Here is an 11176-nt window from a genome sequence, read left to right on the forward strand (position 1 = left end):
GAGAAGAGAGTGAGAGAGAGAGAGAGAGAGAGAAAGAGAGTCATCTTCGTCGTCGTGTGATTCCTCTAGTCCTGTCTCACCGTAGTGTGCTCTTGATATGACGACGAAACTATAAAGGTACGACGGTGTGTTGTGTCGATGGGCCCGAGGTCGTCGGCGTCGGCCCCCGACGATTACAAACAAAGTGTTTTCGATTTTCGCGGGATAAGCGAGAAGGAGGAAAGGAAAAGAGACGGAGAGATTGATTGTACCTTTGTTGCACGGCTGTTGATAAAGTTTGATACTGTGAAAAAAAGGAACAAAATTATCGGTTTTACGATTGCACCCTGTGTCTTGACCTTCCGTTTCGCTCATACATTTGTTTTTCTCGCGTCAATGATTACTATTTACATTCTTACTCTGCCTTTCCATTAGGTTTTCATTTATATTTTCACTTCTTTCCAAATATGTATTTTATTGGTTATGATGACTCTCTGTTATTGCATACATTATAAGTAATGGAGAGAGATGCTTAAATAGCATTGTATACAGCACTGTGCAGTGAGTTCTAATGGTGAATTGTTTTTTTATGTCTGTTTAGTGTATTGCAGCGATAAATAAGAACAGTATAGCCATTGGGCTATGGCCAATTTGAATTTTGAGCAGCCACCAAGAAGTATTGCTAATGCTAGTGTAGCAACGCGTGGAGGCAACAGTGGGAGTAGTTTAAATTCCTCGACCCTTGCGGGTCATGTCACTCCCACGTCCGGTATGTTCTCGGGCTCATCCTCGAGCACTTCTGGTGCAGGAAACTCTGCGGTTGTCGGGCCAAATTTATCGTATCATCCAGGAGGGACAGCTACGGGCGTGGGTGGCACGCAGCCAACCTCGAATCATCAATCGCAGCAGCAACAACAGCAACAGCAGCAGCAACAACAACAGCAGCAGCAACAACAACAACAACAACAACAACAGCAGCTTTCTCCTATGAATAGTAGAGGCCTATTCGGTCAGAGAGCTTTCACTGGTGATAGGCGTAATATGCCAACTCTAGGGTAAGTCGTTTACTTTAATTTATGAGCTATGCCAAAAGATGTTATACTCTTGAATACAACTTTTGCATAATATTAAACAAGATGATAAAACAAATGTAGAAAAATTCCATTATTAAGCTCCAATTTGGAAAGATTTCATCATTAATTTAAACTTATTTATTTGACTGCAATATCATACACAATCTATCTTTACTTTCCAAAATTAATGTTTACATATGTTTATGTATGTAGGTGTGTGTGTGTGTGTGTGTGTGTGTGTGTATACATATATACATATAAAACAAACACAATTTTGAATTTGAGAATGTAAATAAGAATGTAAATATTTTTCTAAAGTATATCGTGTCTAGGCTATAATATAAATATCATAAAATGCACACGCAATCATTAATTGATATTTGAAATTATTAAAAAGAAGCTGTAAGCAGTGATAAATCGGTCAGCGAATCATTGTGTAAATATCGTATTACCAATATTGTATTTAAGATATTGATTCAATTTCATGCCTATTTTGCACATTCGCTACGTAAATTACTACAGCATTGAAATAAAATTTGTCTTTGGAACGCTCTCACAAGCATTGTTATTGTTTTTAGAAATACTAATCCAATGGGTGGTATGAGCGGTTTTGGAATCCCACAGAATCGTAACTACGGATCTCAAGGTACTATAAACAATTTTCATTCGGCATTTGGTAGCGGCACGAGTGCTGGTGGAGGAGGAGACACGAGTACACCTCCGCTATTGGATTTGTCAGAATTTCCTTCTTTAACTAACCGGGGACAAGGTGATTCCTCTATGCCCCAGCCTAGTACCATGCCAGGCAAGCAACCATATGGTACGTAGGCATATTTTTACAACGTGTATCTCAATATCGAGCATAATGTTGGTAACGGTTGAGTGGACAAAACTTGAATTAATTATGTGTAAGTCCTTGGAAGAAATAAATGAGCATAATATAATAGTTTGTCGACGAATTACGAAAGTTTGGATTAACATTGGATTTGACATATAAGAAATGAAAGAGTTTTATGCTTAGAGCTCGAAATTGACAACCGCCATTAGTTAATTAAGTAAGCGAACTTGGTAGGAAATGTAAATATTGCCGACATTTGTGCAGTTGGAATGGTGAAACAGCCAACATCCGAGGCGAGCGAGTTCACGATGAGTTCGGAAGATTTTCCCGCGTTACCTGGAACACAAAGTAGAGACGGGCCATCGCCGGGAGGGAGCGTTATGCCCGGTGAGAAGGGATTATCCGTTGGTTTGGGTCCTGAGCTCAGTCCAGATGTATTACAAGCTAACAGGACGTCCAATTCCGACAAGTCACAGTCGACCAAAAAGGGCATTCAAACGTCACCAGATGGTTCGTTTCCTTATCGCTATTGGATTAAGTGCTAATACTCGAGTGGCCGCGCTTGATAATCCGCGAATTACCTCGCCCTGTAAATGTAAAAGAATGTGAAATTTTTCACTGATTGGATTGTTTGGCATGGAGCGCGAAAAGCGCGTTTAATGTATCGTCCAACGCCACCAATCTAAGGTTAAATTTATCTCGCTTTTCTTATTTTATAGGCAAAGTGACGAATATACCGGCAAGTATGGTGAAAGATCAGTTCGGAATGGTTGGCTTACTAACGTTTATCCGAGCAGCTGAAACGGATCCAAATCTCGTGACGTTAGCGTTAGGCCAAGATCTCACAGCGCTTGGCCTCAATCTCAATTCACCGGAGAACCTTTATCAAAATTTCGGCGGCCCCTGGGCAGAAACGCCCTGTCGACCGCAAGACATAGACTTTCACGTTCCACCAGAGTACCTTATTAATGCTTCCATCAGGTGATTATACGAGGTGGTGGTGGTGGTGGTGGTGGTGGTGGTGGTAGTGGTGGTGGGTGAGGCGACGCGACGCGACGCACTGTTACAACAATCACTAACAACATTAAAAATCCTCCTCGTTCATATTTCAGAGATAAGCTGGCGCCTGTAAAGTTAAATCGATATAAAGACGATCTCTTGTTTTACATGTTTTACACGAATGTTGGGGATGTGTTGCAATTGGCAGCGGCAGCGGAACTGTGAGTATTTTTTTGTCGTAGCAGGAAGGAGAGGCAGGCCTCGTTTTCCCATTGCTCGTTCTTAGTATCGATTAACGGCTCGATTAACGGCTCGATTAACGGCTCGATTAACGACTCGATTAACGGCTCGATTAGCCGTTTACGAGGATGGCGCATACGATCAGTCGAGAGAAATAACTTGGACATTTTTTTGGCCATCGTTAAGAATTAAGGATCGTAAAGATTCGATATTGGTTCGATATTGGTTCGATATTGGTTCGATATCTTGGCTCTCGCCCATAACGCTGACCCATAAAGCCTCGGTGCCGTCAATCGATCGCCAATCGATCGCGGGGAACGAGCAATTATGCCGTTGGAGGCGCGCGGCGCGATTAAGGAAGGGTACCCGATTTAAGGCGGCTCGTATTCTGCTTTTGACACAGGTATACACGGGAGTGGCGGTACCACATGGAGGAGAAGGTGTGGATAACGCAGGCGCCGGGCCTCGGGCTCGTCGAGAAGACCTCGACGTACGAGCGCGGTACTTACTACTACTTCGACGCGCAGAACTGGCGCAAGGTCGCGAAGGAATTCCATCTTGACTACACGAAGCTCGAGGGCAGACCTCACCTGCCGAACACCTTCCATCAGAACCAGCCTTGACCGGGGCCGTCCTCGACGCCTCCTCCGCTGCCCCCGGCGCAGCCGCCCTCGCCCATCTCCGCTCACGCGACACGGTGAATCGCCCTCGCAGGGCGCCGTCGTAGAGCCGTGCCGCGGCTGTCGCGGCCCCGAGTCCACGGAGGCTGCTGACCGAGAAGCATGAAGATGAACGCGGGGCAACGGCTGCTCGCCAGGGAGAGGAGCGCACGCGTACAACACACATACCACATCACACCACATTAACGGGAAAAAGAAATATAAAACACGGTCACTGCGCTGTTGGTATTTTCATGATCTGTGCCCCTGCCAAGGGCTGGGAGATGTCTTGTGCTATCGTGCTGCTACGTTTTACCAAAAGCCCGGAAAGCAACTGAGCCATTGTATAAATGAATAAATTTAACAATCTTTAATAAAACGATGAGAAATTCACGGGGCTATGCTCAAGATATTGTTGAGAGACCCTTTAAAAATATTATTGCTATATCGCTCGGCATTTACATTGTGTACAAAAGAGGATATTATTCACAAATCGAACGTAAGGATTCTGTTTTATTTTATTTTATTTTTTTTTTTGTTTTTTGTTTTTTTTCGCATATACCGCGTTTACTTTGTCAAACTACTTGTATCATCCATGGCCTTCATTAACTATTATTATCATCATTATTATTATTATTATTATTATTATTATTATTATTATTGAAATTAATCCTTTTTTTAACAAAATTTTTTTTTTTAAATTTTATTATTATTATTATTATTTTTTTTTTAATTTTTTTTTAATTAATTATTATTATTATTATTGTGTTGTATTTTACTATTTACAAGTAAACAAAGAAAGAAATGATGTTTAGTGAGGAAAATTGAAAGTATTAGCAAGGACTTTATTTGTTGTTTTTCACCTCTGGCGCTCGGTTCTCGCCGATCCGTCTCTTCACTAATGCAACCGATTTTCTCTCACGTTTCTCATTCTTCGTTGACGTAACACAAGTGGACGCAAGTATCGCCGAATGTTATTAACGTCGCCCAAGCCCTCGTCACCAAAGGCGCGCACACACACACACGTATGTCGCTTCAACGTTCGTGGTCAAGGCAGTGGCAGTGATAGGGGCACGCATTATCGTTGGTGTTTAAACAGACTACCTTCTCTCATTAATCATATGTGTTTTCTTTTCTCTCTCTCTCTCTCTCTCTCTCTCTCTCTCATTTTATTGCTAAATTCCTCCAAAAACACCTTCGTTTAACAATTTCGTTACCATAAATTTGTCCGTATACTTTCGACCGTTTCAAAATTAACAATTTCTAATTAAGTACTTCAATTGCCCTTATCTTTTATTAGATTTTTGTATTATTGTTTTTTCTCCCCCCCCCCCAATGCTATTCCGATATATGCAATCAAAGTCGTCAAGATATTTAAACTCTTAGAATCAATGAAAAGTTAAGTAATATTTCATCTTACACGTGTGATATTGTACAGTACGCGATGCTGTAAGTGATATTTCAAAGTGAATTCATCGTAGACTTGCTATACATTACATTTTACCTTCTTAATTTTATTATTTATTTATTGTTAACAGAGTAAATTTACAGAACAATTCGAAACGAATAAGCGGGTTGCGTGATACTTTTTTGCTTGTTTTCCTTCCTTTTTTTTTTTTATTTTTTTTTTATTATTATTTTTTAAAAAAAATTTTTTTTTTAATCTTTATAATTTAGGCAAAAATGTATTTACAATAATATACACCGACTTTATCATCTCCAGACATACATATAATTTGAAAATTTGAAAGTATAGATTAAAAAAAACATTGGGCTACTTCATTATAACACATTAAACACATTTTTTTGGTAAAGGCATATGCCGTTCGCATATACCGCGTTTACTTTGTCAAACTACTTGTATCATCCATGGCCTTCATTAACTATTATTATCATCATTATTATTATTATTATTATTATTATTATTATTATTATTATTATTATTATTATTACGATTAGCATTATTAGAACTATTATTATAATTATTGTAATTTTTTTTTTTTTTTTTTTTTTTTTTTTTTTTTTTATCATCATCATTATTACTATCATCATTTCTATTCGAAGATCTTAATCTATTAGTCAACTTAAATAGGGTCAAGAAATAAAAAAAGGTTTACTACGATAAAATACCTCGAAAATTTTTGTCTGTACATTTACTTCGTTTTATAAATTAAATACATATTTATACGATATTCCGTAATAGAAGTGTTTGAATCGGACATCATTAATGCATAGCTATTAATATTCTTAATTTTAATTTAGAAATAACGTACAATGGAGTACAACGTAAACAAACGTAAGACATAGAATTAAAATACGTTTCTAATCAGTGCACGTATTTTTAAGAAATTAAAAAGAGAATCTTTTCACAATTTGTATAGTGTTGTTGAAAAAGTGTAAAATATATAATTTATTACATTATAATTATTACGTGACATTTTGTTGCAATGGCGATACCTTAACGAGGAAATATCAAGGTTTCGTATGAAAATAAATAAATTGAAAATGCAGCGACGACACGACGAGTGCCTGCTGGCTTCGACCAATTCGAGCAAGCACAATTAAAAGAATCACGACAATAGTGATGAGATTGACGGGCTTTTTGAGATCCGAGAGCTTTTATTACTTTGAGTTGGCTACGCACGAACGCTCATACGCCCGGCCGTCCATTGAGCAATTTATGATCGAAGAGCGACGCGTTAACCGGGCGAATCGACCAAGGCTGCCACGATCATCCGTAGCTTATGGTGTAGCCCATGGAGAGCAGGAGAGTCTCCTTAATGGCCGGATGGAGCTGCTTCTCGATGTAGTGGGTGATTGCTTGGCTAGCGCTTCTCAGGAACACGTCCTCCATCTCGCGGGCGATGTCACCGCGCGAACGCCACAGGGAGTCCAGAAGGGCGTCGTTGGCTGAGCCGAAAATCGGGTCCAGGGAGGCGCCCAGTCGGTTCTCCTCCTCCGTCGGCTCCTCGCTCTCGAACGCCGAGGAGTTTGACACGATGTTGGAGTCGCTGCTCGTCTGTCATATTTATGAAATCACGTTTAACGAGATATTGCCACATCGGCCCTCTCTTTCTTCAGCTTCGAGCGAGCGTAGTTACGGCAATTAAGGGATGAAATTGGGGTAGGAACTGTAGCGTCACGGGAGGGGGAGAAGCGACGCGTCCATGGTCACGGGTAGTCGATCGAAGGAAGGATTTGAACTTGCGTGTATTGGGTGGTTGTGATTGCGCATTCCGTTAAAATTTCGCATAGAAACCCGAACTGGCCGACACAATATAGTCCGAGCACATTGTAATGAACAATTTTATTTTAGAGCATATTGATTATATCGACTTTGTCGAGTAAACATTTCTACCGACCGCGCCTCCATTAGTTATAATTCGTTGGAACCAATACATCGACTTGCCGAAGCCCAAAGTCACTCAGATTCGTCTTGATTGAAGATTGTAACTACGATTTACTGCACAAAGTTTCAAATTAAAATAATTATAAGCATCTTTAAACATACCAATTAAATAATTGCCGGATTATATGCTGAAAAATTTAATGCCATCGTATTACTAATAGAAAATTGATTAATTCATGAATCGGCAACTGAGATCGTTATTGCATACTCGTTCAATGAATAACACTTGTAATTAGAAATTTGTCGTTTTCATAAGTTTCCGTAATGACATTGCTTACAATGATAATTAAAAACAAAGATACATAGACAGGGAGAATGAGAGTGAGAGAGAAATTTTTTACAAACTTGCAGAACATCTTTGTTTCAATGTTAAATATACTAGTGAAATAATTGTATTTTAAAATTTTGTTCGTCAGATTGATCATTAATGAAATTTGTATTTTTTAATTTTTATTTTTTATTTTTTTTTTTTTTTTTTTTTTTTTTTTTTTTTAATTTACAATCAATATAAATTAAATTCTAACAAAAACATCGACGTACTTCGTAAAAATATCAAAATATATTTACGATGGCTTCGATATTTCATTACCTTAAAGGCTTTTCGTATATTATAATTCATCCGTTTAATATAGTTATTTATTTAAAGTATTGAAAGCAATTGAAGAACTGACAAAATATCTGTCGAAATACCTATAGAATGTTTAATATTATAAATAATAAAAAAAAAAAAAAAAAAAAAAAAAAAAAAAAAAAAAAAAAAAAAAAAAAAAAAAAAAAAAAAAAAAAAAATAATTTCATAATTCTACATTTCTACCAAAGATTGTTTACGGATGTGCGTAATTAAAACGTACACGGATTACTAACAATTATGCAATTACGTATTTCAATTTCCTCGTAAAAATATGATTAAATTCCAATCGTTTCAAACAACACGATTGATAAAAGTTGCTTTCGCAAAACCGAGCACACACACACATACACACACACACACACAAAAATCATAAAATCCAACTTATTTGCAAGCAATGGTAATAATTATTACATCTGAAATTTCATGAGCATATGTTGCACCAGGCAAGCGAGAATAATAATAATAATAATTAAAAATTAATATTTCAAGAGTTTAAAAAATATTTTACGTCAGAATTCTATGTTATTTTCTCTAGATGTGTATATACTCGCATTTTTGCATTAAGTTTTTTCCAAAAAAAAAACTAATAAAAATTATTCTTACTAAATATTTTTTCAATTATTAGCTGTAAGATCGTTATTCATTGTTTTGTACATTTGTAATAAAACAATTTTATGAAAATACTTGAAAAAACTCGAAGTTTTTTGAATAGCAGATATCTTTGAGAAAGAATTTAAAGAATAAAATGAATTCATTCTGCTCACTACTGTGTATCCAAAGAAAAGTAATGAATATTTAAATCAAAGTTTTTTCAAATGAAATTATTTCAGTATAATACGTGCATATAGTATTTTAATCGCCGCGCAGAACTGTATGAAATGTATATATCAACATTAAAGGCCGAAGAAAATTTTTTCCTGAATAAAAATGAAATAAAATCTTAATACTTATTCATTTTGCATTTATTTTAAATCACTCTCAATCCTAATTTTACTAAATTAATACCAATTAACGATTATTAAATTTTTTTTTTTTTTTGTTTTTTTATTTTATCCATCCCTCACCCTCGACACTCTTAAGCCTGGAATAATAAACTATCATTCAAGCGTGTAAATTACTTAGGTAAATTAAGCCGATGCGAAAGCTGTTGGATGTTAAATAAAAAAAAATTAAGTGTCAAATTAAAAATTAAGACTGAAAACCATTGGCTAATATGACCTTAATAATAATTCGTATAAAGTAAATGCGTATCCCTCTATGTTCTCGCTTAAGAGAAAGTAAATAAATAAAACACTTTCAAGTAAAATATCCGACAAATATCCGACAAATCTCCATTGCCATCCTTCCTAAATACCGTATTCTCTTTGCCATTATCATGCAACATTCTCCAGCGAATTGAGAAATTAAAATAATACAAAAGTGTAATTACATCTACAGTCTTTGCGAGAATTGTTAACCACCGAGGAAGAGAAACATAAATCTACAGCGAAATATATAGAATTTTCTGAAAATTATCATTCAACGCGGCTCGACTTGCAAACTAAAGTCCCGAACACACTAAACGAATAATGAAACATTTTGTACATCTAACTAGCTGTGGTTTTGCACGAATAACTGTAACGATAATCTCCCAATAAACGATCGACGGAATTTCCATTTGAGGCCTCGAATCTCTTATCCTTTGCATTAATCAATGACAACCGAGTGACGCTCGGCTCAAGTGGCTCATCTACGAGTTGCATCGATTAAACCCGAGTGTGGACTAATTGCTTAGGTCTCGGGTTAATCTCAACGCGCCTATCGCACCAGCATCATTCGCTCGAAAAAAAGTAAAAGGAACGTCAGCACCGGGTGCGCGCTATGAGATAGATTCGCAAGGACGATACCTACCCATTGCCGTTGTTTCTGCTGCTGCTGCTGCTGCTGCTGCTGCTGCTGAAGATGGTCCGATGAGTCGTCGTTGGCTGGTCCGCGCTCCCTCGGCTCGGACGACTCGACGACATTACGGTCGTGGCTGGGCGGGGACGTCGCAAGAGCCCTGCACCCGTAAGCATAGATCGAGGCGAAGCGGGGCTCGAGGAAGCTCGACTCCGTGCGAACGCGCATCTGTCCGCGGCCCCGCGCTATCGGGCTCGCGTAGAACTCCATGCCGGCGCGTCTCAGCCGCAGACTCACTCGGCACGATTCGGCGGGCAGCCGGACCTTCTTCGGCCCGGCCCCGTATGCCATAAGGAGCTCCACCAGGCCACTCACAGCGAGCTCCTTAAAGCCCACGCGGCTCCGGATCGAGCTCGTGCTCGGCTCGTAGGCGCACCGCTCGACCTTGGCCCAACTTGGCCCGTCCCGGATGCTCGACTGTGGGATCTGATGAGTCCAAGCCTCGTTACTCCTTCGTCCTTGTGTGTGTATTGGAAGGGGGGGGAGCTTTGGCTCGCTGCCACCTTGTCCGATCAGGCCCTACTCAATAATCGATCTTTGGCGCCCCGTGGTGACTGACGACTGACCGGTGCAATCGGTGCAGCACTTCCACTCCTCCAGACGAACGCTACACTGTCTTTGTTAGCAGTGGCATTGAGCTGCAGCGGTTTTTTTTTTTTTTTTTTTTTTTTTTTTTTTTTTTTTTTTTTTTTTTTTTTTTTTTTTTTTTTTTTTTTTATACTTTTTGTGCAAAGTGACGCGAGGCTAAGCCAAACGCAATGCCGGGGTGTGTCGGACGAGGCAGCCGCGCGTACAAGCGGTAAGGGGAGCATACGATACCTCGACCGAGAGTTTGGTGACGGAGACGTCGATGGGCGCGGAGCGGAGCCTTTGGTGATAGACGGCTCTCGGATCCTCGGCCTCGTGGCCTCGGCGGCTCGCGGCACCGCGCTGCTGCATCAAGCCGAGGGCGCGCTCGAGTCTGTCGCCGCAGCGACCGTCCACGCCAAGGATCAAGATCGAGCAGTAGAGGGCGAACGCCGCCAGCGACCACGGAAGCATTTTTCTCTTCCTCTCTCTCTTCTCCTGCACTTTTTCTTCTTCTTCTTCTTCTTCTTCTTCTTCTTCTTCTTCTTCTTCTTCTTCTTATTCTTATTCCCCTATCTGAAAAAGGGAGGGAGCATTGTAGAAAGCCCGAGTCCACCGTACGATGGCTCGCTCGCTCGCGAGGTGACATAACCCGATTACTCGAGCTTGTCACAGAGGGCCTACTGAGTGTGATTGGTCTCTCACGGCTTAGCGGTTAAGCGGTTGTCCCGATCGGCAGCTTCTCCAGGGTGCCTCGCCAATTAGCCTCTTCGGGATGCGAATGGTGCGAGCTCCGGGCGAGGACTGCGTCAACGTCGGGGCGGCGAATCGTTAACCCGGGCT

At 39.7% G+C, this 11176-nt stretch overlaps 2 protein-coding genes across 4 annotated transcripts in view; one reads left to right on the top strand and one right to left on the bottom strand.

Annotated features, from left to right (window-relative positions):
• Rga (CCR4-NOT transcription complex subunit regena) overlaps window positions 1-4181 on the top strand; it is a 6668-nt gene extending 2487 nt beyond the window's left edge. Inside the window, exons 1-7 of one of the 3 annotated variants that reach the window (XM_011497372.1) lie at window positions 22-117; window positions 581-1034; window positions 1631-1872; window positions 2155-2400; window positions 2610-2871; window positions 3003-3110; window positions 3533-4181. In XM_011497372.1, the coding sequence (XP_011495674.1) occupies window positions 622-1034; window positions 1631-1872; window positions 2155-2400; window positions 2610-2871; window positions 3003-3110; window positions 3533-3752 (1491 nt within the window). In that variant the 5' untranslated portion in view covers window positions 22-117; window positions 581-621 and the 3' untranslated portion in view covers window positions 3753-4181. The other 2 variants (XM_011497373.1, XM_011497374.1) reach the window with 2 other exon arrangements.
• A 1734-nt stretch (window positions 4182-5915) lies between these two features.
• On the bottom strand, window positions 5916-10807 carry LOC105360752 (uncharacterized). Its single transcript, XM_011497750.1, has 3 exons — window positions 10586-10807; window positions 9719-10192; window positions 5916-6807 (listed from the first exon to the last, which is right to left on the bottom strand). Exons 1-3 carry the CDS (start codon window positions 10805-10807, stop codon window positions 6520-6522), a joined length of 984 nt encoding a protein of 327 aa, XP_011496052.1. The 3' UTR covers window positions 5916-6519.
• Between the last annotated feature and the right edge of the window lie 369 nt (window positions 10808-11176).

Source organism: Ceratosolen solmsi, unplaced genomic scaffold (assembly GCF_000503995.2).
Source record: "Ceratosolen solmsi marchali unplaced genomic scaffold, CerSol_1.0 scaffold47, whole genome shotgun sequence".
NCBI classification, from domain to species: Eukaryota; Metazoa; Arthropoda; class Insecta; order Hymenoptera; family Agaonidae; genus Ceratosolen; species Ceratosolen solmsi.

Excerpts from the sequence above, each read along its gene's own strand:
- LOC105360752 (XM_011497750.1), bottom strand. The coding sequence starts at position 10,807 with ATGCTTCCGTGGTCGCTGGCGGCGTTCGCCCTCTACTGCTCGATCTTG. Across the intron at positions 10,193-10,585 it reads TCACCAAACTCTCGGTCGAG|ATCCCACAGTCGAGCATCCG; the intron begins GTATCGTATGCT and ends TGGACTCATCAG. Across the intron at positions 6,808-9,718 it reads AGCAGAAACAACGGCAATGG|ACGAGCAGCGACTCCAACAT; the intron begins GTAGGTATCGTC and ends TAAATATGACAG.